We start from the raw sequence: 27,827 nt of genomic DNA, 5'->3' as shown, positions 1-27,827 counted from the left end.
TGTTAACCCAGGACTAGGTGGGGTGTGTTGCTTCAAACTGGATGGGGGACCCATGTGTTGAGATTCCTGCATTGTAGGGGGTTGGACTAGATGACCCTGGGAGGGTCCCTTCCAACTCTGTGAACAGCATTTTTAGTTAACATAGCAACGGGGATTATACAAGGAGCTAGTTGAATTGGAGCATTAAAAATGCCAAGCCATTTCCTGCTCTGCCATCTTTGATAAGGCTCACTGAGGTGGTTTGTGTGTGTGTGTGCAGATGTACGTAGCTGGGGCAACAGCGGCCTCTATGATGAGTACAAGTTTTGAAGGTTGGACATTTTATTATTGTTTTTATAGGTGCCGGAAGGATGGCTGGGGAAACCCAGCCAGAAGGGCGAGGTATAAATAATAAAATTAATTATTACAAAGACCAGCACAGTACCATGCGCCAGAGCCGAAGCAGACCAAAAGCTAGTTTGCCCCAGCAGAAAAACAGCCGCGGTCGTACAACCACAGAAAGCCGGCTGCAGGTCGGTTTCTTAACGCTGCAGCCACTGCACCATCCTGCTCACCCTTTGCCCAGGGTGAATGTGTTGACTGCCGATTTTGCGTGATGTACAGCCTCCGCCTCTGACCTATACGCAGACACAGGGGGTGGTGGTGTTTTTACAAGGACTTAATTTCCAAGAGAGGCCTTTTATGGCTCTGGTTCTGGAAGAAGTGGTGAGAAGCCGTGCCCGTCCGTGGCTTGGCTTGGTTTATATCTCCCCTGGGTCCCATGGAGAACACTGGTGATAAAAGGGGGAGGGGGAGACCCCGCCGCCGCACGCTCCAAACAGCCACCGTTGCAAGATTTTGTTATTTTTTATTTTGATGAAAGGAAGTGCCGGATAGGGGGACATTTAAACTGCGTGCTGCAGAGACAAGCATGATATACACTCACTCCTCTCTACAACCCGCCCCCCACATGTTAGCATGCAAATAATAGCGAGGAAAAACTGAAATTCCGAGGCACATCTTGCCGCTTCCTGGTCTGGGAACTAGCACAGAGCTCGAGCGAGAAGGCTCCGCGCGTTTTGGTGCAGGACTGCAGTGGAGGCCAAGGAAGGCACGGAAAGGAAGGACCCCAAGGAACCCTGAGCGGGGGTTACGTTTCGAAGCAAGGAGCAGAACCCCCCCTCCCTCCCCCAAAGTGGGAGAACTCCTCAACAATCACTACAGGAACAAAGTGACTACTAATTATTTCGCCCTGCTCTTTGCAGCGTCAGGCAGAAATCCAGAGTCTGCTGCGGAAAGAGATAAAGAAACAGCAATGGCAGGTGCCCCCAAGACTCCAGGATGAGAGCTCTTGGAAGGAAGAAACAAGGGGAGCCCCTCTTTGCTCGCTGGGGATTCTAGAAAGCGGTTAAACTTAGCTTAATATTATATTACATATATAATTTATATCATGCCTTTCCTCCCCAAGGGGCCCAGGACGTTCCTGTCCTGGGTGGGATCTTAAAACAAATTTTAGCCCCACTCTTGTGCCGGTTTTCCTTCTCAGCAAGCGAAACAGTCTGTGGGAACTAGGGGGCCAGTTCTGACGCAAAGGGGCCAGGTTTATTTGTTTTTAAATCCCGCAGGGCACAGATCTTCTGCAGTGGCTCTGAGCATAACTCTCGCCAATCGACCGGAAGCAAAACCGCTTTCCGAGGCGGCATGCGCCCCTCTGAACTGGAAAGGGATAACACTTGCGAGGACAAGCAAGAGGTCGAAAAACAGTCCGCTGGCAGAAAAGAACATCTCAACCTCAAGAAGGGGAGAACTGCAGACAAAGAGCAAGTAACCCAGGAAGAGGAGGGGGGATTCATACACACTTCAGCATCACCATACTCCTTACATTTTTGGTCTCGATAGCTCCAACCTCCCTCCTTCCAAAAAACAACAACTCAATGACTGCCCCAAACATATACACAAAAACAACCGCTGTACATTGTTAGCATCGCCACCATCCCATAGTTTCCGAAGAAGCTGGATCTTGAAAGTGACAAAAGAAAGGAGGGAGATCCATTTCACCCTAGGAGAAAAGAAAAGAGCTGAGGATGTTGTGAAATCTTACGACTGCAGGCTGAGCCACAGCATTGGCACAGTTCCACCCCACTTTGAGTGGCACCTCCCCTCTCCAATGGAACCGCAGCAACCAACTGCAGGCAAATAGGGCATTCTCCCTTAGGGGGCCACATGGGGCTCACACACACTTTCCTTTGTGGCATGCTTAGAAAGCACACAGGCCCAAGAGGTTTCCCTCTCGCCTCGCTCCTTCCTAAGGGAAAGCCCGCTCTTTAGCGATTGATCGGAACAAACAGCAATCCAAGGGAAATCTGAACTGCCAATTGCTCTGACTGAGCACTAAAGAGCGGTTTTCTCCCAGGTAAAAAGAAGCAGGACAAAAAGAAGTGTGGGTTAAACTCAGGGCTTCTTTTGTGATGGTGTTTCTTTTATGACCAGTACAAATTAGCGGCTTCTCTTTCTTGCTGTCCACAGTAGCCATTTTATGCTGGGACCTACAATATTTTTATCAAGGTAAAAATACTGGCACCTTTTTTCCTTTTAACCCCCTCCCCATAAAAAATAAATTAGCTCTGGTCCTGTCACTCACACAAGGCTTGAGAATGAAAACAGTCAACGACAGCCATATGTTGCTATAGACCTCTTCCCCCATCTCTAAAGTGACTCCCCTAATTTTGAGCAGTCCTTCATTACATCTCCGGTTCTCCTATTATTCTGGATCTGTTTCTTCAGCTGCATCCAGTCAGCTGCTTAAATATTTAAACCAGAGCTGGAGGGTAAGGAAAGGTACCCCAAGGAAGTGATATTTTAAGTAGCAACGTGGTAAGTGAGTGCACGTCTTTTAAGCTAAAGTCGCTGTTACGGATTGGGCTGTTTGCAGCATCCATCTTAGTACAGCTGCATATGAGGTGACGGTTTCTGTATATTTTAACGGTTCTACAGAAATAAGGGGGGGCGGGATTTCTGGCAAGTGCCGCTAATCACGCAGGGATGAAGCAGTCCTTGTGTGAGACGAGCTGAGGTGAGCACCTCAGGAGGCAGATTTGGGGCAGTGGAGAGGGAGAAAGAACAGGGCACGATACACTATATCTGTCTGCCCAAGCCATACTCAGGAGGACAGGCCTGAGATGTTTTAACTACCTGAGACGAACAACATGCCAAGTACAGAACTAACTGGACTGGAAACTGAACTTTACTTCAGTGCTGACAATGGGATGGTTTCCTCTTATCACACCTCAGGGCAGGAGGGTGGCTTAGTGGGTCGAGGGTGGGGGTGTTGTGTGGCACACAAAGCTCCGACCCCTTGCTGCTGCCCCACCTCCCAGCAGCTGCTGCCCCATGTGACTGCCTCACTCTAATGGCAGGGCCGGCCAACTGGTCTTTAAATTGGAGATTAGGACAGAAATGGAATTCCCAAACCAATACGTGAAGCGAATTTCTCCACATTTTTGACGCAGTTGAAGAGATAAGCCTACACAAAAATATGTATATCCAGAGGAATAATATTGAAAATGCATATGAATTTCATGTGGGATTCTTTTTTTAAAAAAAGTGTTCTAGCAGAAATGGAAAAGGGGGAAATTCAGGAGCAGGGCGGCAGAACGACAGGAAACCAAACCGGGCCGATTCAGCCATTCCTACTTCACCCTTCCCTGAAACCTGTGCCTGCATTACCCTCCTGTGTCCACACGGGGGAGCATTTGCACAGCTCTTATACGGATGCCACGACAGATTGCCCTTGATAAATGACCAAGAGGCCGACTGCTGCAAATATTCTCAGGAGGACCCCAGATTTTGCGCTGCTTTCTAGATCCCCTACGGAATTCCGAACTGAGGAGTCATCAAAAACAGGCAAACACCTGCCCCTCCAGGACTTTGGACCTTTGCATTAAAGGAAGGGCATGGACAGGAAAGGGGATGGCGTCAGACATCCTTTGCACTTCTGCTGACCTGTGTCTTCTTTATTACATCACCAGGGGATGCGTATCTCCAACGGAGGAAGGCACAGACTCCAGGCTGCCTTTGTAGATTGGGGTACGCTGGCCGGAGTCTTCCCTGGAAAGACAAAGGTGGACAGTAGCATTCAGGTTTCATTTTCTCCATCACTTGATAAGAAATTAAGCTGCCATAGAGTGACACAAAAGTCCAGTGGAGGAGGTTCATCTTTCAGGCTCATTCTACACGTACAGGTTCGTCCATATGTGTATATTAATGGAACCAATTAATCGCAAGAGGCCCCAAGGAAGGAAGAATGAAACCACCACCGTTTGGGCTGCAACTGGATTATCTGCACAGCCAGGAAGAGAGGAAGGTGCTTGAGCTGTCCTTTCTCAACCCAAGGGCCACATTTCCTTCCTCCCAGCACACCAGAGATGGGTGGGGCCAGAGGCAAAAGGAGGTGGAGCTACAAAAGTAAAAGCTACCTTTGCACAGCGTGTAAAGGTTTGATACACACAAACCCCTCTCTGTGCTCCATATAGAGGCAAGCAAGAGGCGTTATCAGAAATCAAGGACACATTCCACCCATGCACAAATACTTGGGGTGCAAGTATTTGAGGGAGCCTGGGGAGAAGGATCTGGCTAAGGAGATGGAAAACCCCAGGTACCAGAGAGAGAGAGATGGCTGGCTGGCTGCGACATTAGACCCTCTCAGCCTGATCTGTTCCCTGCTCCTGCTTTAACAGTGAAGTAACACCCCATCCCCGGGACGCGGGTGGCGCTGTGGGTTAAACTACAGAGCCGAGGACTTGCTGATCAGAAGGTTGGCGGTTCGAATCCCCTTGACGGGGTGAGCTCCTGTTGCGCGGTCCCTGCTCCTGCCAACCTAGCAGTTCGAAAGCACATCAAAGTGCAAGTAGATAAATAGGTACCGCTCCGGCGGGAAGGTAAACTGGCCACATGACCCGGAAGCTGTACGCCAGCTCCCTCGGCCAATAAAGCGAGATGAGCACCACAACCCCAGAGTCGGCCACGACTGGACCTAATGGTCAGGGGTCCCCTTTACCTTTACTTAACACCCCACCCACCCAATGCAACAGGGTTACAGCAGACCATTAAGCTCCCCCAGCAATACAACCCCGCAAAGTACTCACAGGCCGGCTTTCTTCTTGGCAGCTGCCCGATGCCGGGGGATCAGGAAGGCGAAGACCAAGATCACCAGCAGTAGCAGCACTGCAGGCAATGCCACAGCCAGGGCCAGCATTGGGGTGCTAAGGGACAGCACGGACTCTGCAGGGAACAAGGCAGACACGACAAAGGCAAGCCAGGTCAGCACCTTCAGCGGAGGGTGCAAGAAGAGGCCTTCTGGATCAGGCCAGTGGCTATTGGTAGTGAATCAGGTGCCCGTGGCAAAGTGGTAAGCAGGACTTGGGGCACTCGCCCTCCTCTCCTGCAGTTGCCAGAGGCTGGCATTCAGACGTGTTGCTGCCTCTGACCAGCAGCCCTTTAGAAAAGGAGGACAAGGGAAGCTGTGGTCGTCTGGATGGGGGTGGACTCCAATTTCCATCAGCCCTAGCCAGCAAAGTCAACAGTCAGGGATGAGGGGACTTGTAGTAGTAGTAAGCATCATCACCAAGGTTGCTGGTTTTTTAGCAGGAACTCAGGGGAACTGAGTTCCTGTCCCTTTTAAAAATTAAATAATGATTTTTTTTGTCTGGAGGCTGGAATGCCTACACCCAATGCCTGAGCCAAAAAAAAAATCAATCATCACATAAAGTTGTGGCCCTTTCTAATCCTGATCATTGACTGCTTATTAATCACATCATTGAGCTTATTAATCACATGTTACATTTAGCCACTGCCTGGGGCAGGGTGTGTGGCACTGTGACTGGGCCCCCAACAAACAAACAAACTTCTTGGTGAGTTTTCCCCCCAGAAAAAAAACTAACAATAATAATGTCCACCTGGACATTACTCTGCCCATGCCTTTGAACCTGCTTTTGCAGGTTGGTGACATGTGTGGACTCCTCTTAGAAACCACACTTTCTGTGTCTCTGTGTTGGGGAAACTAGCTACAGCTGCAAACATGGAGGCTCGGTTTATTTCTGTGGCTTAGCAGCTACCAATGGTCCTGTCAGCAGACATGCCTTTGCCCATTCCTTGTGCATATTGTCTGGGATGAAGCCCCCTTGAACTGAGCAGGGCTTTCCTTCCCTATAGACTCATTTGGGACTGGGCTATGGTTGTATCAGTTCGTGATGCTACTGGATTAGTAAAGGGGGAATTCCTGCATTTCAGGGATTTCCATGCCCTTCCCGCTCTGCAATTCTATGATTCTTTGAGAAAGAGGACTTGGGGGGTAAAGACTGAAGACGGTCCCTGACGAGGGAGGTGACAGCTGCCTTCAGGAATAAAGTGGGTGGCACAGCCCAGGGTGGTGGGGTGCCTGGAGTTCGCCCTCCGAAACGTGGGCTTAGGCAGGGCTCCTGTGGGTGCAGGCAAAGGGTTGTTCTCACCGAGGGTGAATCCGCGCTCGCTCCCCTCCACATACAGATGGATCGACTTGCTCTTGGTCAACTGGGGCAAGGTGGGGTGTTGCGCCCGGCAAGTGTAGGTCCCGGCTTGCTCCCGGTTCACCTTGGAAAGCGTCAAGTCGCTGGAGACCAGAACCCAGTCGTCTCCCTGCAAGGGAGGGGGGGGGGAAAGAAACCCTGTTAAAATTATGAGCACTTTTATAAAGATCCAAGCCCTCAGCCATTTGCAAACTCAGCACTGAACTAGGCACGGCAAGAGAAGCGGATGCTAAACAGTGAAAACCTAAATCCTAGTTGAGTGCAATAGGTTTATAAAGTTATTCCATTTAAACAAAACAACAAAAAAACAGAAAGGTTAACTTGCCTATCAGTTATTGCAGTATCTTTACATTTGTTGACACACACCCTTTAACAACACTGGGAACACCTGAGTCAAATGCTGCCTGCACTCGTCCCCCGCCCCCTCTTCTGCAATAAATTAGTGTGTGTTTTTTACTTTGAGGGTGTGTGTAATAGTTTTAGGGGCTGGGGTATCCCTGAGGAGGCAGGCGCCCTAGTAGATGAGGGGCAGAGAATGACGACGTAGAAGTTTGGGTTGCAGCCAATGCTAGTCCTACTCAGAGTAGACCCACTGAAAACAATGGACGTGACTAACTTTAGGCCCAGCCTGAGTAGGATTTAACTGAGACAGCCCTTTTGTCTTTCTAAGAAGGAGTGTATCCCTCCCCTCCAGCTCCCCTCAGCACAAAATGTCTGCTTACTGGACTCACCCCCCACCCCCCAAAAAAGTGAGGGGGAAATGTTGACCGTGCACATTTGGGGATCCATCTTCGAATCCCCAAATATGTACAACCCATACTTTTCTCCTCACCTTGTGATTTTGGGGGGTGAGTCCTGTTAACGGAGAGCAGGACAGCCTGTTATGACGATGAGGTAAATGTAGGTTTCCTGGACCTGCGTTTTACCTCACAACGCTAACATGGGCACAGGGCCAAGGGGGAGCTGAGATGACTACGAAGGAGCAAAATTCACAGGTGGAAAGCCACTGTGTTTGGACAAGAAGCCGGTTTCACCTTGAAATGCTTTCCCCTGCGTTTGCACAATGGCTTTAATAGCACTCTCCATCGTCATCATTGAACTATGGAAGTGCAAATAAGGCAAGGGTGGAAAAAGACAATGGACTTGGTTTTCTGACAAACATTGCCTCAGCAGCAGTGAATGATGGTGTGTGTGTAGGGGGGTGCGGATTCCAGGAAATGCCCTGTCTGTGAAGAAAAGGGGCAAACATTTGACATATGTATTGGAGGGTTGGGCTGGGGGGTCCCTTCCTTCCCTGTGGGGCGAAAATCTCATTGGACTGCCTTGGAATGAAAGTGCGGGTAGGTTCTTCCAAGCACAGAGGGGTCAGGATATTGCAAGCCCACTTTTAGTGGGGGGAAATGACTCCTTTCTCCAGGGTTGCTAAGTAGCCACACTGTTTACCTAGGACAAAACCCAACAGGGTGCATCAACCTGAACAAACTTATGTCTGGCTGCACCCCCCCCCCACATCGTACTTTTAAAACACATGGATCCCTCCCAGAGAATCCTGAGAACCGTAGTTCACTCAAGGTGCTGGGAACTGTAGCTCTGGGAAGTGGGGCAAACTATGCCTTCTCAGGATTCCTTGGGGGAAGCCACGTGCTTTAAAGGCCTGGGTGCGAAAGCAGCTTCTGACAGGCTGACCATCCTTATGAGGCGCTTTCCTGCTCAACAAAGGAAGGCTGAGGCACACCTATACACCTATATGCATGCAACAGGCAATTGCCCCCCCCAATAGAAATCATAATTGCCAGCCTTTAATCTTAAAAAAAAAAAAGTTTACAGAATTTACAAAACCTGAGATATGAGGCAAAATCTTCAGGCACTTTTCTCCACAGTTTTTGAGTGAGAAACTAGCTGGCTCCCAACATTCAGTGTTTTACTTTGGCCTCCGCTGGAAAAATCCCCCGTGAACGCCCATGGGTTGGGGGTTGGAGTTGGTGCACCCCACATGTGCCCTGGCACTCCCCTCCCCTACATTAAGCGCCCCCGCCCTGCCCCAACCGCACATTCTTGGCTAGGCCTCCTCTTGGATCCCAATAGGAGCAGCCAAGGGTTCAAGGGGCCACAGAGTTGTAGAGCTGAGGGTAATCTAGCCCACCCACCCCAATGCAGGAATCTCAACGCGCAGTCGCCCATCCAATCTGAAACCATATCGGAGCCTGCTTAGCTTTGCGAAGGTGCTGGCAGCTTCATCGATGCACTGCTCTCCACCTGGCAACCAGCCCTGAGCTATTATTCTTAGGAGTTGCAACATGTCTTTTACAACGCATAAGTAACTGGTTTGCGGGCCAGCGGGCCTTGGCAGAGATAGATTCCCTGGCCCTGCTTTAAAGTGCTAAAGGTCTTCTCACCTCTCGGGTCCATTCGTAGAGCGGGGGCTTTGAAGAACCTGCAGAGCACCGAAGGTGCAAGTCGCTGCCTTCAAGCATCGTGACAGAATCTCCTACTGTCCCACACCAGGTGTTTGTGCGAGCAAGGAGGATGCTGTGCAGATCTGGAGCAGGAGAGAGATTTTAATAATAGTAGTAGTAATAGTAATCATCACCATCTTCATCATCATCATTATAATGCCATCCCTGGGTTTTTGTCACCTAGATCCTATTGCTGCTGAGTAAACAAGTAACCTGCGTTGATTGATTGGCTTAAACTGTTAAACATTTTTTAAAAGGTAATATATGTTGTGGTCTTTGAATGAAGGGTGGAACACAGATTTAACAAAATGAATAAACATTCAACAAAATAAATAATAAATATCAGGGCTAATATTGACACATTATTGATATTTTATCGTTGTTGTTGTTAATATTCCATAATCACAATTTCAAAGTATTTGCTATAAATATCTCCAGCCTGACCGGGTTCAAGGAACTTTTATATGAAGGCATAAACTTAGGAATTCCAAGCCTGGTTAACCATTTAAATCTTTCATTTTTCCCTAGCAAAATAATATGAGCAGGAGGAGAGGCTTAAGTAGATGTGCCTTTCTTTAGTCGTCATCGTCTCCCCTCTCTCTCCTTTCTTTCTTGATGTTTTTAGTTACTCCCTCACCCCTTCTTTACTGAGTTTTAGGTGCATGTTATGCAAAACGAGAGTTTGTGCTGATTGAGCTTTGCTGATAGAATCTACGTATAAAAACTCTGTATATGCCAATGTGGCACTAAACAAACAAACAAACAAACAAACACTACCAGGGCAGCAGCATACAACAAAAGAAAAAGAGTACAAAGTAATCATGAAAGTGAGTAGCTATATCAAAATGCTTTAAAACAGTTCCGTAAGATACGTTTTAGGTCCACTATAACTTCCTATGGCTCCTGCCTAGTTCAATCCTATGAATTTCTCTTTAACGAGGGTGCTGCTAATGAAGCCTTGCAGAACTACGTTCCCCAGGATTCCTTGGGAAGAAGGTGATGTCTGTTGTTGTTGTTTTTTAAAAAAAGTCTGCTGCAGAGATATGCCCCAGAGAGATGTTTTAGATTGTGAGAGACAACTTTTAAAAGGCTTCCCCATTCCATTAAGAGCTGCGACGGCCCATGCAGAACATGCCTGAAGGTTTGATCTTCAGTATGTGCTGTCATTTGATGACAGGTCATGCGTGCCCAGAAATACAGAACGTGGGTAATGAGCCGCTGCCTTTACTGTTCCGTTGGGACCAAAGTTTGTAGAATTTGCAAACCCGCACACATGCACCAGTCTGTGGTTAAATCAAGCAGGCACAGAGCACCAGAACAGACTCTCGCTGTGGCACAAGGGTATCGCAGTAAGCCAAAGTTCGGGAACCTTTGGCACTCCAGATGTTGTTGGGCTCATCACCTCTCATCATCACTGACCACGCCGTATGGGGCTGATTTTATTCAAAGAGGATTTCTGTACCACTTAATCATCAAAAGCTCTTCAGTGGTTTGCATAAAACATGCATGAGGATTGCCAATAAAAACCAGATATTTAAAAACAAGCTGGCTTAATTCTTTTCTGTATTTAAGATCAGCAGTTTTAAAAATATGCACGGTGGAAATAAAATCAGCGTATTAAAATACATGCCAAATCTACATGTCTGGATGCGCTCGATTCAGCAAAACGTTGTGGGCAGGCGCCAAAAGCAGCCCAATGAAGTCACCTGCCATCAGTGGGCAGGGTGTCCCAAAGGGCAGGTGACACCACACCGAAGGATCAGCTCCTTGCAAGTGCAGAATGTCATGTGGCACTTGTAAATGTGTCATTTCCACAGATCGAAGTAGTTGAGGGGGCATTATATGTGGGGCAAGTAATCTGATGGGGGATTGGAGTTCACCAATACTGCTGCAACTTGCACCGTCTACCAATTAGTTTCCGGTCAAGATCAAAGTGCTGGTTTTGACCTATAAAGCCTTAAACAGCTCAGGACAGCAATACCCCAAGGACCACCTCTCTCCATATGAACCCCGAGATCATCCTCCGAGGCCCTTCTTCATGTGCCTCCTCCTTGAGAAGTCTAGAGGGTGGCACCACGAGAATGGGCCTTTTGTGCGGTGGCTCCTCATTTGTGGAAAGCTCTCCCCAGGGAGGCTGAGACGGGCGCCTTCATAATACACTTTTAGGAGCCAGGCAAAAGCATTCCTCTTCAACCAGGCCTTGGGTTGATTGACATCTAATGCCCCTTTAAGATGTGTTGTGTTGATTTCATTGTCATTTTTATGATGTATTTTGTGTTTTTCTTATATTGTGGTCTGAATGAATATATATATATATATATATATATATATATATATATATATATGTGTGTGTGTGTGTGTGTGACACAGGCCACAAAACCACAGCTCGCCCCTATACACGAAGCCAAGCCAGAGCACAACTAAGTGCAGTACAGCCATCTTCTCAGAAAAACTCTTCACAAAGTTCAAGAGGTCAAGACACAAAGACTTTAGCAACTAATCCACACCTAATGACCCACCTAAGTGGTACTCAGGATATCACTCAAGAAATCACTCAAGATATCCCTCAAGTAATTAAGGAACAAAAGAAGAAAAGGCACACTAGCCTGGGAACTTCCTCTCTGCCCAGAACATTGGAGGCTATACACCACACCCCCTCAACAGTATTTATAGGAACTCAAACACTGAGATCCTGCTCTGTTCCAGTAACAAGAAGCCGAAAGCACCAGCCTGAAGATGACGAGTGAGACCTCGTCGAAACGTCGCCTAGACACCCCAACTTTTACACGGGAAGACACCCGAGGACACCAAAACCTGCATATATATATATATATATATATATATATGAATGAAAATACGGTCTGAATGAATATATAATATTGTGGTTTTATGTTTTGAACCGCCCTGAGATCCACAGGTATAGATAGGGCTGTATACAAATTTAATAAGTAATAATAAAATAATAACACCCCTGTGATGTAAGCGATCATGAAGAAGAAGAAGAAGAGTTTTGATATATTTTATGGGCTCAGGATGCCGTCAAAAGAGGGCTAAGCATTTCCTGTGTCCTAGGGAGAGAAATGCTGGTGGCGTTCATATTCTAAATGTGTGTTGACAGGTTGCATGTGCTCAGGATAATTTAGAAAGCACTTTGTTGGTGCTCAGGAGTGCTCTTCTTTATTACTCTTCCACAAAGAAAGGCCATGGCCACAGCTGGGGTGTGTGTGGCTAAGGGAGCGAGGGCAGGACTGGCACCAACAGTCCCTGCAAGAGGTTACACTCCTGCCAGTTACCTACAGATTGCCAAAGACCAGTTGCAAAGGCAGCCCCGCTAATCCTCCCCACCTGCTATTTCTCCATCACCCACTAGGAGCCAGAGGAAAGAAGAAACTTTCCCACGTACATTCCATCTGCAGGTCCAGCTCATTGGAGACAGAGGCATTGTTGGTGCCGTTGGAGCCGGCGCAGCGGTAGGGTCCGGCGTGCCAAGATTTCAGTCCACTGATGGTCAGCTGGAGGCGGCCGTCGTCGTAGCTGACGCTGACGTCATAAAACCAGCAGCGCATCTCGCTGGCTTTGTCGAGGGAGATCCAGGAGTGGAGCCACTGCAACAGGGAGAAGAATGCCTTGCATTAGTCAATGCCCTCTGCAAGGTGGCGCTACCTGAAATGCCAACTGGTGGCGGCGCAAGTCCCCTTCCGAGCACCACCCCACTCAAGCCACACCGACATGGGCTTAAATGCACTCTGGGGCCGTTCAGTGAACGTTAAGGCATTTTGGTTGGAGACCTGACCATTGTTAAGCGTTGCGTTTGGAGTCTAGGGTGGCACACGGCAATCGGAGCAGGTGCACTGGGAGGAGCCAAAACTAAGGTTCCTTTAGTTGTCAGGAGCTTGTCCTACACTCGAGTAGGACCCTGGCAGAGAAACATGCCCAACTGACATGTTCTCTCCCTCCTGGTCGATCGTTTGGGAGCTTCCAAAGCTTTCTTCAGCCCGAACATCACAGTGATCGCTGCCAACAGACATCGGCACACTTAGGGATTGGCAGAGTCTTCGCAACTTGTGTAACAGACCTCAGCAACTCAGCATTTTGGCTAATCTACTTTATTTACATATAAACACACACGGAGCACTGCAACATGGCTCCCTCTCTCTCTAGCATCAGACAGCAAAGAGAAAAAACAAAGGACAATAGTCCCACTTCATGGAACACAGTAACACAAACATCCTGTCTCCGTCACTTCCCACTCTGTGGAGCCAAAACATACACCGTCATGTGATAGACAATAATCCCATGACTGCAATCACAGAGCAGGAATTCTAACAGTGTTCCTGGCATGTATGTCGAATCTGTGGCCTTCTAGAACATGTTAGACTCCAGCTCACATCAGCCCCAGCCAGCATTGCCAACAGGCAGCCAGGAAATAAGAGAGTTGTCATCCCACAGCATCTAGAGGACCAAAGGCTCCCAATCCCTGCTCTAATTGCTGCCATCTTGACTCCCAGCAGCTGCAGGGGCATGGTTCTACTTCCTAGAAACAGTGCCCCCTAGTGGCCACTTGGTGGTCTTGATTATTGTTTTCCCGGGACACTCCCTAATCCTGAGCTGTGGCCTCCCCATTTCTCCCATCTCCTCCCAATCCTGCTTAAGAGCAGCCTCCCATTCCCTCTCCAGTCAACAAAACACCTGTCATAAAATACCTCCTCCAGAACTCTTAATTCAGGTCTACATGTGAGCAGCTTGGGTTTAGCAAAGCCTTTCTTTAAAGACCTTTCCTCCTCATGAACAGCATGTTCACACAACAAACCTGTTTCACTATAGGGGCTGCGAACCAAGAGACTTGAGTGGGCTGGGTAGGCATAGCGGTCAACTTTTCCCTTTTTTAAAGGGAAATTCCCTTATTCCAAATAGGATTCCTCGCAAGAAAAGGGAAAAGTTGACAGCTATGTGGGTAGGGAAGAACCGTCGTTCAAAGAGGAGTATGGATTCTGGGACAAGTGATTACCAGCCGCATTGCAAATATACAATTTCTCAAGTTCTGTGAGGGATGTTGCTACAACGAAACTGGGTCCAGACCAATTCTGAAATATACTTGTCCATCCTATCACATGGTTCTTATCCTACCAAATCCTTACTAGTAAGGCTGCACACACCACACATTCAAACCACACCCCCTCAAAAAGAACCCCACCAAAATCCTGGGAACTGTAGTTTGCTAAGGGTGCAGGGAACTGCAGCACCACAAGGGGTAAACTATCGTTCTCGGGAATCTTTTGGAGGAGCTTCGCAAAACGAATTTCCCTATGGGCTTCCTTCGCAAGACGAAAGCCCATAGGGAAATCTCCAGGACAGCGGGGAAGCGCAGCGTGTCTTCCCCACTGTCCTCGGACCTCCTCTGAAGGCTGGCGGTGGGGCGGAGAGACCTCCTCCCGCCGCCAGCCTTCGGATGGCTGCTCCGAAGGCTGGCGGTGGGGCAGAGAGACCTCCTCCCCCCCGCCAGGCTTCGGAAGGCTGCTCCAAAGGCTGGCAGTGGGGCGGAGAGACCTTCTCCCCGCGCCAGCCTTCGGATGGCTGTCCTGAAGACTTGCGGTGGGAGGAGGGTTTTCCTTGCCACCGCCAACTTTCAGAATGCTGTTCTGAATGTTGGCGTGGGGAGGAAAAACCCTCCTCCCACCCCAAGCCCTTCCCCTCTGTTCCCGTACCTGTCCTGAAGGCTTGCGGTGGGGAGAAAAGCCCTTCTCCGCACCGCCAGCCTGGCAAGCGGTCTCCATAGGAACGCATTAATTGATTTTCAATGCATTCCTATGGGAAACCATGCTTCGCAAGACGAAAAACTAGCAAGAAGAAAAAACTTGCGGAACGAATTAATTTCGTCTTGCGAGGCACCACTGTATTATGGTTTCTTTTTTTCTATCTCTATCTCCAGCCACAAGTGAGTCAGCATTCGGCAGCCGCAGCACAGAGCATGCTCAGCCTCCCTTGCGCTGCCCTGGGATTTCCCCATCTCCTGCCCTAGGCTTTTTCAAAACAACAACATTCCACTTCTGCAAACCTTTCAGCCACTTGTCCTACTTGCATTGCTCCTCCGCTGTGTGTGGATGGGGCCCACTTTGGATGCCGAAAAGCAACAGCACGCACACTTGAACTTAGGAAATAACTTTGGACACCCCTCTGGGTGCTGCCCGTTGTACTACAGTGGTACCTCTGGTTGCAAACGGGATCCGTTCCGGAGGCCCGTTCGCAACATGAATAGAATGCAACCCGCAGTGGCACGTCTGCGCATGCACAGGTTGTGATTTGCCGCTTCTGCGCATGCACGTGACGTCATTTTGCATGTCTGCGCATGCGTGAGCGGCGAAACCCGGAAGTAACCCTTTCCACTACTTCCAGGTCACCGAGAGACACAACCTGAAAAAACGTATCACGAAGCAAACGTAACATGAGGTATGACTGTATTTGCAACCAAATGTTCCACAACTGCAGCACAGCGCCCCCTATTGAGCAAGCTGCTCATCTCCCTCCTCACTGCTTTGTCTTGCAATTACGTACATCTGGAAGTTATCCTCACCTTGCTGTATTTCTGGAAAGTGAATCCGCTCATCTCCTCTCCTTCATTGCCCAGGCACTCCAGAGTCACGTTCCCGCCCTCAAGGACAGGACCCTCCTGGTCGCTGCGAAGGACGATGGAGACCTCTGGAATTATAAAAGGGGATGGCGTGAGATAGAGGCCGCCACCCACACTCTGAGCCAATGGGTCCCCCAAGCTCGTTGCGTAGATCAGCTCCAGCACCCACAACACAAAATTACAATACAAAACAAAACAAAATAAAATACATGTCAAAAATAAGAACAGAAACAAACCAATAGTCCTCTGTTCCACAGCACATTTAAAAGGGCATGTCAGTCAGCCACAGGCCTGGTTGAAGATGAAATTTTTTGCCTGGTGCCTAAATGTGTATAATGAAGGCACCAGGCAAAGCATCCCAGGAGAGCATTTCATAAACGGGGAGCCACTGCAGAAAAGGCCCCTTCTTGTGTTGACACTCTCCGGACCTTTCGTGGATAAGGCACACGAAGAAGAGATTATGTTATGTAATCCTTGTACATTTGGGGATGGCGAATCTAAGCCTAGGCTTCCCCCAAAGAATCTTGGGAACTGTAGTTGATTGTGGATCTGTGAGGGTCTCCTAAAGACTTTCAGTCCCTGCAACAAACTACAGTTCCCAAGTTCCTATGGGGTGGGGTGGGGGAGCATAACAGTGATTTAAATGTCTGGTGTGGACTTCATTCTGTATCATCCTTCCTGCTCTCTTAAGGTAGGAAGGAGAGGTGGTTCCTTCTGTCCCACCTAGGGTCGAAATGCGTCTGGATACAAGGGGTGAGAGGGAGATTATGGAACTCCTTGCCCCTTGAAGTTTGGTCGGCTCCTTTCTTGGTTTATTTGTTGCTAAAGGCCATTTTTCATTCTATTTTTGTTCTACACTGAAAAGCTTTTTGTGTCCTTCATTTTGGTTGGAGAGGGGTTATGGATTTGTTCTAGTCTTTATGATGTGTTTTCGTTTTGTATTTCTGTTCTTTGAACCACGCTGAGATCTTTGGCTGAAGGGTGGTGTACAAATTTAAAATCATCATCATCATCATCATGAAACTAACATTTAAATATATTGAGCAGCCTCAATTGCTGATTTTCTGCTTGTTTTTCTGCTTAGGTTTTTAACTGTCAACACTTTGCCCCCAAGAAACTTCACGCTTGAGATATATACTGAAACTGAAACCTTTAAATGTCTTAAGCAGCCTTGATTAGTGCTTTCAGTTAGGAAGGAAAATGTTTATTTATATATATGCAAACATTTCTACATCTTTGTGTCCCTTTCGCCAAACCATATCTCATTTATTTATTAACTGCATTTCTCTCCCACCCTTTTTCTCAAAGGAGCTCACAGTGGCATACATGTCTCTCCCCGTTCTCCTCTAATGTCCACAACAACCCTGTAAGGTAGGTTAGCCTGAGAGGCAGCAAGTGACTGACCCAAGGACACCCAGTGAGCTTCATGGCCAGGTGGGCATTTGAACACCTGGTCTCTCCCAGATCCTAGCTCGACACTCTAACCACTACACCACACTGCCTCCTAATCTTACTGACTGCGGAGGCTCAACCTCAGAACTTGTCCCATAGGCCCTTGACACAACCCAGGGGGCAAAAACAAGCATGCACAGAGCACCTTCTATGAAAAGATGTGGTCACAGCTTGCGGCTAAGAAGGCATTTTGAATGCAAAAGGTTGCAGGTATCTCAAAAGTCAGGCAGAGAGAGAAGACGACCACTGTAGAAAGTGTGGACAGTTGCTGCTGCTAGTCAGCATGAGTAATACTGAGACAGACAGACAGATGGCCTGACTCTGCATACACTTCCTAGATCCGTTCTCCAAGAACCCTAAGCCAGCCCACACATGTCTACAAGCACCCAAGCAGGCCTGAGCCCAAAAATCTCTTTCAGGAATATTTAGTGTTTGCAACCAGTTGTAATCTTTACAACAATCCTGCAAGGAAAGTGACCCACAAATTTCTAGAGAGGGTGGTAACAGTGGCTGGCTTGTCAAAAGCTGTCAAAAGAGTTTATGGGTATATAAATAATAAAATTATTATTATTATTATTAAGATTAAAGTGGACTTTTCTGAGTCGTAGCACAATCTGCACACACACCATACCTCTAAAACACACTCAAAGGCCTTTTCCCTGCCCGCCACCACAACAGAATCCTGGGAATGGTAGTTTGCCCCTTACAGAACTACAATTCCCAGCACCCTTAACAAATGACGTTTCCCAGGGTTCTTCAGGGGGAATAGTGCTTTGAATGTGCTTTAAAGGTATGCTGTGTGTCTTAAGTCTCCTGGCCGCTACACCGGAGATTTCCAAACTGTGCGCCGTGACGCATTAGTGTGTTGGCAGCAGTGTGCAGGTGACCATACAGCTGGCTCAACCAAACACTTCTTGTTCATCCTCTCGCCATCCTTTCACTAATTACAAACTCTGTTTTTGATGCCGATTCTGGGGTGGACTGGCTCTTCCCTTGCCTCACAAGATCTCCCAGCCCAACTGGTCTTACCACACAGAAGCAGAGCTAAAGCTTTGTGAGAGTGGGAAAGAAGATTGCCAGCTCTTTCTCACAAGGCCTTCGGCAACAATGTGAAATGCAGAAATCGAGCCAGAAAAGCTTCCAGGCGCTCACTATTTCCATGCTGGATTTGGTTACCCACCGGCAAATTCAGGTTGTACAACTTAAAATGAGATTAGTGCTCTTGTGCAACAAGTCCAGTTTCCCAAAACTACAGTGTGGAATAATACTTGCAGTTAACAGGAAGCAATCAAAAGGTTTTGCCTGCAAAATGTCAAGCTGCTACATATGGGTCCATCTCACTCAGCGCTGCCCACTCCGACTGGCAGCAGCTCTCTGGGGTCTGAGGCAGACATGTACATCCCATCAACCGCTCTCTTAAATGGAGATTCCAGGGATTAACACCCCCCACACCTTCTGCATGCCAAGCACCCGCCCTACCACAGTGGCCTCTCAAAGCAAAGGGGCAGCAGGAGCATGGGGCAGTTTTTTTTTTCAGTTTTAAAAGGTGGGCCAACAAAGTGAATTCCGCACCGGCTCCTTGTTTTCGTGAGTGTTGTGCCATTAGACTCACCTGCCCGGCTGGTGCGCAGGGTCACGGCCAGGCCAGCCGCCACCAGCCAGAAGAGCTTCTGTTGAAACTGCGCCATCATCGCCCTGCTGCCTGCTTGCCTTCTGTTTTGGGTAATGAGAAAGTTCCCTCCTCCGTTTCCTGGTTCGCTCTTAAAGAAAAAAGAAGCGAGAAAGCCACCGCGTTAGCAGCCTCGCACCCGCGCGTGGGAAACCGGACGCGCTTAACAGAAGAAGGAAGTGGGGCGCTCTGGCTGCACCCCAGAAACAAACCGTCTCCCCAACCTCGGCTTCCCCTGCGCACCAAGCACCAACCTTTCTCTTCCTCTCTCTGTGTGTGTGTCTCTCCCCCCACGAGACCGAGAGGCGTCTCTGTACTTGTTTGCCCGCGCCAAAGGGGTGGGGAAAGAAGTTAATAACAAACTAAACCGGAGCGGCCAGTTGAGGAACTGAAGACGCAGCTCCGTCGACGCGCACGCAGAGAGATCCGTCGGGGTGTAAAGAAGTTCAAGCACGAAAGGCACAAAGAAAGTGCGACGGGAAAGGGGGCGGGGGGGGGCAAGGGGCGGGGATGAGGTAGAGAAGGCAGCCGGGAGGTGAAAGGTAGCGGGGCAGAGCTCCCTGCGTCTCTCTCTGCCCCAGGACCGACTCACCCGCCGGCGCAACAGCGCTGGAGCTGGTCTGCTGGCGCGTCCCTAACCGAAGGCGCAGTTCTAAATTCTAAGTTCTTGCAGACGCGGGGGAAGATAGTCGCGCCACCAGAGCGCAAAGGCGGCTGCGGTGGGTGAAAGTTCCCTCTCCTACTCTTGCGGCCAACCGCAACTTTCGCAGCCGGCCGACAGGAGAAGGAGCTAAATCTTAGGGGTGGGCATGATGGCTCTGAGAATTTGGGGAGCCTCACGCGCGTACACACACCAGGAGAGTCCGATGGTGCCACCAGTAACCGGATCAGGCGGCTGTTCTCCGCATGGGAAATTACGGAGTGGGGGTACGACGCAAAGTCTACGACTTCTTGTAACTGCAGGCTGTTAATTTCTTTGCAGTCTATAATAATTCCCCGGGTGGGCTGGGCCTGTTGGAGATGGGGCGGGAGGACACGTTTCGGAACCGAACCCTCGTAACAAATTGCTTTGTTTTCCCGTTTAACTTTCGCAGACGCAGCGTTCGCATAGCAGAGCAAGCAGATAGGCCCGGAATGCCCTCCTCCAGGAAAGGACAGGGGGTCTGATTATGAGAGCCCCTCTCAAGAAAACTGGGCAAAGAGCAGTAAGATTAACAGAGCAGAAAAAATTTGCGTGGCGGGGGGCAGAATCTGTGATCGAATCTCAGGGCTTGAGATGTTGAGATCTTGGCAAGAGTCAGACCCCTGAAGCGATGTGAAGATCGGGTTTCTCCACCTGGGGAATTTCCACTTGGACCTTTGGCCTCGCTTGCCGCAGGGAAGCTGCTGAAGTTTTTGCGCAACCTGACTCTTCATGCACGCACATCACACAAAGGTTTTCCCCTTAAGTTGTTTCTTTGCTTTGGGGAACAAAGTCCGCAGCTGTGCAGAAATGAAAGTAAAACTGGCCCCAGCCTCGCACAACAAACACTTTCAGAGTCGACATTTCCTTCTCAACCTTTACAGGACTCTTACATTTTTGCCAGCAGCCGGACCACAAGGACTCTTAAGAATGACCTTGGTGCGATTTTTTTCCCCTCATACTGAACACTGGGCGAGCCAAAACAGTCTTCAGGGGTACTGTACTTGGGAGCAGATGCCGTGTGTTTCACATGTTCATTTTACAGAAATGCGTTCCCCTCCATCATAAGCGCAACAAGGGAGTCGTGTTCTAGAAAGTAATGTAAGCCCATTGCGACCGAAAAGTCACAAATGGGCTGTGCTTCTGTATTAAACCGAGAGCTCCCCTGATTCTCAGGCAGAGTGGTATTGCTGGTACAGTCTGGTCCCTAGTGTCTCTATAGTTAAAACCCTCTATTGGGGTGGGGAACATTTTGCAGCCCAAGGGCCATATTCTCTTCTGGGGAACCTTCCCAGGGCCACATGGCCGCGGTGGGCAGGTACAGAGACAAAAGAGGAGCGCGTGCACATTTTTCCTTCGTACAGTAGACTTAATTTCTACACAAGCTCGCACACCTCTCTCCTTCAAGAGGCACTACCACAGTTCAAGGACACATTCCAGACAGACAAATAGGCCCAAGGGGTGAAACAGGCCAATGAGGGGTGGGGTCTAGCGGGGAGAAGGGATGTGAGCCATGTGACCTGAAAAGAGTCCTGAGCAAGTCCGGACCAAGATATTTTGGCACCTGATGTGAACCACAAAATGCTTCCCCTCCTCCCCACAAGGGAAGGAGTGAAGATCTACGTCAGGAACAGGGGGGGGAATGAAGATCTGCACTGAGATCTGCTGCCCCCGTGGATCCTGCCACCCGAGGCAGTCGCTTCACCTTGCCTCATAAGTGGGCCGGTCCTGGTCCGAGGGCCAAACAGAGAGGCCTGGAGTGTTGCATTTGGACCCTAGGCATGACTTTTTCACCCCTGATCTAGATCTGCGTCACTGAATGGTTCAATTCAGACTCTTCAGTGGCCAGAGGGTTGTCCCATTGCGAGTCCTAGAGGAAAAGGAGCTTTCTCTAATGGACAGAGGCACTATGGAAACAAGCAAAGCTGTGGTAGCTTAGGAACGTTAAGAAATGTAATTTATGTTTCAAAGATACAGTATTGCCCCGGTCCTGGACAGCCATGCTGGCTAGAACTGATGGGAGTTGGAGTTGTAACGGCATCTGAACGTCCACAGCTTCCCCCCATTCCTAGTTCAAGGACTGTTTTGTCCCCAGATGAGGTGATGGCTGGTGGCTGGGATGGGGCTGGGTCTGACTGTGGTTCTTACCAACAAAAGTTATTTGGAGTTCCCATGTTCAGAGGCCGTGTACCACTTAATTAGCTTGCCCGGGTGCAAAAGGAGACAGGACTTTGGCACCTAGAGTAGCTGCATAGTAGAGGAAACTTCAGCAGGTTTAAGCATGCACGGCAAGCTCTCCCTTCTGAAATCCCCTCTTCATCAGAACTATTCAGGGCACAAGAACTCTCTCCCCTTTTGCACCCAGATGCTCTAGGTGGGATGCAAACTTTGACCAAGCCAGGAATCCAAGTCACTTCACTCCGTGCCCCAATAGGTAAATAATAATAATAATAATAATAATAATAATAATAATAATAATAATAATAGTAAATTATTTGTACCCCGCCCATCTGTAAAAAATACAGTGGTACCTGTAAGAACAGTTTCAGGTTAAGAATGGCCCTCCGGAATGAATTAAGTACTTAACCTGAGGTACCACTGTACATTAAAATGTCACACATTAAAAACTTCCCTAAATGGGGCTGCCTTCAGATGTCTTCTAAAAGTCAGGTAGTTGTTTATCTCTTTTACATCTGATGGGAGGGCGTTCCATAGGGCGGGTGCCACTACCAAGAAGGCCCCCGGCCTGGTTCCCTGTAGCTCTGCTTCTCGCAGTGAGGGAACCGCCAGAAGGCCCTCGGTGCTGGACCTCAGTGTCCAGGCAGAATGATAGGGGTGGAGATGCTCCTTCAGGTATACTGGGCTGAGGCCATTTAGGGCTTTAAAGGTCAACACCAATACTTTGAATTGTACTTGGAAACGTACTGGGAGCTAATGTAGGTCTTTCAGGACCGGTGTTACCAGTCTAGCTGCCACAACCCTCACAGCCCCCCCCCCTGCATAGTACATTGTGGGTGAAACGGTTCTGGCATGTGTACATAGATACACAAATGAACCCACACCTGTGTAAACCACCCATCCCTTCTTGGGAGGAGAAGGCTTGTACTTAGGGAGCTGCGTTATACCAAGTTACATCAGTATGGTATAATTCAGTGTTGTTTACACCAGTAGGGAGAACCTGTGGCCCTCTGGATATTGTTGGACTCCAATTCCCCTCAGGTAGCATGGCCAACGGTCAGGGGGTGATGGGAGTTGTAGTCAGGCAACCTCAGGAGGGTTGTAGGTTCCTCATTCCTGGTCTACACTGACTGGCTAGGATTTCAGGCAAGGATCTTTCCCAGTTCTACCTGGAGCTGTCAGAGATTGAACCGTGGAACCTGCCTGCGACAGATCTACAGCCCTTCTCCTAGTAGCAGCCAGGGTGACCAGATACAAAAACGGAAAAGGCTCCTGCAGCCATAGCAGCTGTGCAGAAGGTTTGCCACCTGCTCACCCTGCTAACTAGTCACTCCCCTCTGTGGCTCTTGAAGGAGATTCACATTTACCCGCAGCATGCCAGGCTAGATGCAGACCAGGAGGCAGGGGGGGGCAGGTCTAGAGAGCAGAGAGAGTGGCAAAAGCAAGGAACCCAACAAGCAAAAGGAACCAGTCTTGGCTGAAGGAGCCAGATCCGAAGCGAGATGGTGCTCCTGCGCCTGCAATAACTGCGTTGAAAAGGGTGTCACTTGTCATGCAGAAGGGGCAAGTTGTTCATGTTCGAAGAGGGAATTTGAGCAGGTGTAGCTTGTCATGCAAGACAAGCTGGCGCTCTGTCATCTTTTGCATCTGGTACCCTACACTGAATACTAATGAGAGAAGACTGTTGCCATCAGGCCCTGGCTGTGGGCTTTCTGGAGTTACCTGGTTGGCTACCGTGGGAAGGAGATTGCTGTGTTATATAGGGATAATCAGTGTGGTACCCTGCAGATGTTGTCAGCCTTCAGCAAACCATCAGTCAACATGGCCAGTGGTCAGGGATGAGAATTAAAGTCCAGCAACATGTGGAGGGCATCAAATCGGCTACTCCTGCTGTATTAGATGTAATAGTGGGGACCATTCACACCATAAGATGAAAGCACTATGGTACCACTTTACAAGGTCATGGTGTCCACCAAAGAATTTTGGGACCTGTAGTCTGTTAAGGGTGTTGAGGGTTGTTAGGCCCCTGTTCCCCTCACAGAGATATCATTCCCAGAGTTGTTTACAACTAATCCCTTTTTGCAGGGAACTCTGGGAATTGTTGCTCTGTGAGGAGAATAGGGGTCTCCTAACAGCTCTCTCCGCACCTTTAGCAAACCTGGAATTCTTCCAGACCCTCCAAGTGTCCTTATTTTCTAAGATTTACAGAAGCCGTCCTGGTTTCTGATTTCATCCCAGAAGGTCCTGCTTTTCCTTGGGATGCCCCTATTTTCATTGGAGAAATGTTGGAACTTATGTTCTTCCCTCTACAATTCTTTGCTGGAAGCCATGACTGTTTAAAGTGGTAGCATAGGGCTTTCTGTGTATGGAGTGAATGTGGCCTTGGTCTTATCTAGAAGGGCTCATTTTCATGAGCAGCAAAATACAAGCAGGCTGGCATTTGAAAACCAAACAGCCAGCTGGAAACCTTGTGCTCCCTTTCACACAGGAGGCTACTGCAGATTCTCTGCTGCTCATGCAAGCAAAGGAGACTGTGCTGGCCAACATCGTAATTCAAGTAACAGAGAAGAGAACACCACACAGTTAGTTAAACTTAAATAATTGCTGGCACACGTATGTAGGCAAAGTTCCATGTTTTTTCAGTGTAGTCCTGTGCATGTCTACTCAGAAGCCAGCCTCACTGGGTTCAGTGAGACTTACTCCCAGGTAATGTGTGTATGGGGGTGGCAGCCTTCAGGGGTTACTCAGGTAATTCACTCCTGAACTGGGTAAATATATGGCTGCTCACTCATTGGACATGAGACCAAACCTTTGCTTTTTACTTCACTCTTACAGTGTGGATATAAGTGGACTTAAAGTGAGTTAAGGTCTGTAGGTCACACAGTTAATGGTACATATATGACCCTAGTTTTAAGATGGATTGGATTGGATGCCAACCATTTTGGGCTAAGAGCAGTGTGAGAAATTTTGGGGTGTGGAGATACATGTATCTCCCCATACCTTCCAAGATTTCTCTAATGAAAATTGGGACATCCTATTTAACAACAACAACAACAACAGCAACATTTATACCCCACCCATCTGCCCCAACCACTCTGGGTGGTTTCCCACATATATAAAAAACATAATAAACATTAAACATTCAGAAACTTCCCTTTACAGGGCTGCCTTCAGATGTCTTCTAAAAGGTGTATAGTTACTTATCTCCTTGGCTCGGGTGTGTGTGTCGCATAACTCCATACCCTCCAACATTTCTCTTATGAAAATGGCATACCTGTCAACTTACAGATTTGAAAATAAGGGAACAGCAGCCCCGAAAATAAGTGATCAGCAGCCAAAATAAGGGATCAACAATTACTTTGATAAAATACATATTTTGTTGCATGCAAATGGCTTTAGATACCTATTAGGTCCATAAATTACCATATAGCATATATTCAACACAAAAAACAGCAACAATTTGTTGTTGACAAAGGACAGCTGGACATAGAAAGGGCCCCATTACCTTCAGTAGCTTACCTTCATCAATAAGGGACAGCAGCGGGACATGACGCTGGGATAAGGGACTGTCCCGCCAAATAAGGGACGCTTGACAGCTATGGAAAATAGAGATGTCCTAAGGGAAAGCAGGACATTCTGCGATAAAATCAGAAAACGGGACGGCTTCTGTAAATCCAGGACTGTCCCTGGAAAATAGGGACACTTGGGGGGGGGTCTGTATGACCCTTTCCCTGAGAGCATGAGAGTTTTGTTGCTGAGATTACCAGCCTACCACCACTGAAACTTCCTTCCATTTATTTCAAGTATTATAAAGTACAAGGTAACTTGGTTGTTGCTATAACCTTGAGAATAACCACGTGGGAACTGCATTTGTCCTAGCCAGGCTAGATAAGGCACAAATGTATTAAATTCTCCTTCGAAATAACAGTAAGAACTTTATACCATTATCTGTGCAAAGTCAACTAAGCCAAGAAAACTGTGGGAAGCTTTCCAGGATAGAGAGACAGAGACAGAGGAGAAAGAGATAACAGGAGGCACTTACTCCAGCTGGACCCTTTGCCTAGAAAGCCTTCCATTTATTTGTTTAGTTATTTGTTTAAGCTATTTTTATTCCCGCCCTGTGACACAAGAAAAGCTAATCAGAGCGGCCGACAAATCCGAAGGTTCCTGTGTCATCTGTCGCCGCAGAAACGATGAATTAAATAAAATCACGAGCATTAGCAGGGATCAACCAACATGGACTTGCGGAAGCAGCCCTGTTAATGTATTGGGCCACTGGTTGGTGACAAGGGACTGTTTTGTATTTATATATCATTTCAAATATTTATAGCCCATTTCCCATTTCGAGCTAACATTCCCAAAGCGGCTCACGCTAAAAACACAGAACAATCACTGTAAGGCAACATAATAAATAACATTATCATCATAAAAAAAAGAGCACGAGACAATCACCATAACAATAGATTTAGAAGCTTAAAAGAGAAATCATAAAAACGACAGAAGCAGCATAACAATGAGACACCCCAGATAAAACAGTGATTACAGGAATGCGATATGAATATCCCATCAGGTCCCTGCTCTGAAAAGCCGTGTTCTGCCAATATGCCCAAATGGAAGCACCCTAACTTAGCCCCTAAACCTTAAGAAAGTGGGTGTAAGGGTGGGTCTACTTGGGGAGGCCATTTTAGCAAATGGGGTGGGAGGTATTGCGGGGGCGGGGCGGAGACTCTTTTCTGAGGTATCTGTTCTGGGATGCTCACTCTCGGAGTCATTTTTCAAAACTGGGCTTGCAATACGTCTTTTTGTTTATCTTGTTTATGAAAGTATCACCCTCTCGTAAGACATCAGGGAGGTGTACTGCAAAGAGAAAACTTTAAAAGCAATACCAAAAGATCGTTAAAACGAAATAAAACTTTTAAACACCTGCATAGACCTGTGGGCATTTTTTTAAAAAAAAAAAAAAAGCCTTCAAGAGACACCTGAAAGTGAAAAGCAAGGATGCCTGCTGAATCTCTGCTAGAAAAGTATGGGAATGGACAAACTTAAATGTCCGACTTCTGGCTGAGGCAAGCTGGGCCTCTACAAGATGGGGGTAGCATTATTGCTGTTGTTGTTTACATTTGTTGTTTTTGCAAAAAAGAAAATATCAAAGCAACTTAACAAGATAAAATATGATATTGTTGCTATGATGATGATTACTAATACTTTTATGCCTTCTCACACACTCTTCACCAGGAGATCCTAGGGCAGGTTACAACAATTTGACAACAACAGTACAGTGATTAGAAAACAGAGCATTAAAAGGTTTAAAACATCCGACAGTCGAGATACTAGGGTGGGTCCAAATCTATATAGCTCAGACGTCAACAGCCAGGGCAAATATTTGCATATTTAGCATTCAACAAAAACTACAATGGTACCTCGGGTTACAGATGCTTCAGGTTACAGACCTGGCTAACCCAGAAATAGTACCTCAGGTTAAAAACTTTGCTTCAGGATGAGAACAGAAATCGTGCCCTGGTGGTGCAGCGGCACCGGGAAGCCCCATTAGCTAAAGTGGTACTTCAGCTTAAGAACAGTTTCAGGTTAAGAACGGACCTCCAGAAAGAATTAAGTTCTTAACCCGAGGTACCACTGTACATAACTAAGGTGGCAGATTCACCTTTGTGGGGAGGGAATTCTGCAGCTGAGGGGCTACCACAAAGAAAGCCCTCTCCTGGGCCTGCCACCCCCTGAACTTCTGAGGGTGGCAAAACTGCCCAGGGACCCTCACCCCTCACCTCTGACAATCTTAACACCCAAGAGTGTCTGTAGAGAAAGAGGCTGTTTTTCAGGTATTTGGTGCTGATGTCGGTTTTTTAAGGGCTTCAGACATGAATATGGGCACCTTTATAGTAAAACAACAGTGGTCACAGCCCTGTGTGAGGTGTTTTCCTCTGCTCTGAGCTATTAGAGTCAAGACGGCAAGAGGTGAGCCGCCACATCCGTTTAAGAGTGGTTTTGTGTCATGAGAATTCTTGTGTTTGTGCACACTATAAGGAAATAACCACTCAGGATATCCCCTGGCTACCCACAAACAGCAAGAAGGAAACTGACCGCTTAAGAGGGAAAGGAGAAGCTGGGCCCATCCATCACCATCTTCACATGGAGGGACTGGTTTGTTGCGCCCCAAGTGGGCTGGGCAGCTGCTGGCTCCGTCCTTTCCTTAGAAAACTATGAG

The 27,827-nt window shown here is 48.0% G+C and overlaps 1 protein-coding gene across 3 annotated transcripts; it reads right to left on the bottom strand.

The window, feature by feature from the left end:
• Positions 1-827: 827 nt before the first annotated feature.
• LOC309376117 (basal cell adhesion molecule-like) lies at positions 828-27,827 on the bottom strand. Of its 3 annotated transcripts, none has more exons than XM_081922310.1 (9): positions 27,704-27,827; positions 18,691-18,838; positions 15,570-15,694; positions 12,402-12,603; positions 8,939-9,081; positions 6,486-6,651; positions 5,124-5,259; positions 3,982-4,086; positions 828-2,038 (listed from the first exon to the last, which is right to left on the bottom strand). In XM_081922310.1, exons 2-8 carry the CDS (start codon positions 18,767-18,769, stop codon positions 3,996-3,998), a joined length of 942 nt encoding a protein of 313 aa, XP_081778436.1. In that variant the 5' UTR covers positions 18,770-18,838; positions 27,704-27,827; the 3' UTR covers positions 828-2,038; positions 3,982-3,995. The 3 variants fall into 3 exon arrangements, with proteins under 3 accessions (XP_081778436.1, XP_081778437.1, XP_081778435.1); XM_081922311.1 differs by lacking the exon at positions 27,704-27,827 and adding an exon at positions 18,998-19,189; XM_081922309.1 differs by lacking the exon at positions 27,704-27,827 and adding an exon at positions 19,002-19,189.

Source organism: Podarcis melisellensis, assembly GCF_964234715.1.
Source record: "Podarcis melisellensis genome assembly, chromosome: 8".
In the NCBI taxonomy this organism is placed as follows: domain Eukaryota; kingdom Metazoa; phylum Chordata; class Lepidosauria; order Squamata; family Lacertidae; genus Podarcis; species Podarcis melisellensis.
The sequence above is the reverse complement of the archived record's forward strand: the minus strand, read 5'-3'. Positions and strand labels throughout refer to the sequence as shown.

Bases quoted from the DNA above. Each gene is read 5' to 3' on its own strand.
- LOC309376117 (XM_081922310.1), bottom strand. From the start codon at position 18,769: ATGATGGCGCAGTTTCAACAGAAGCTCTTCTGGCTGGTGGCGGCTGGC. The intron at 12,604-15,569 runs GTGAGGATAACT...TCCCTGTTGCAG, and splicing joins CTTTCCAGAAATACAGCAAG to TGGCTCCACTCCTGGATCTC. The intron at 9,082-12,401 runs GTACGTGGGAAA...CTCCTGCTCCAG, and splicing joins GCTGGACCTGCAGATGGAAT to ATCTGCACAGCATCCTCCTT.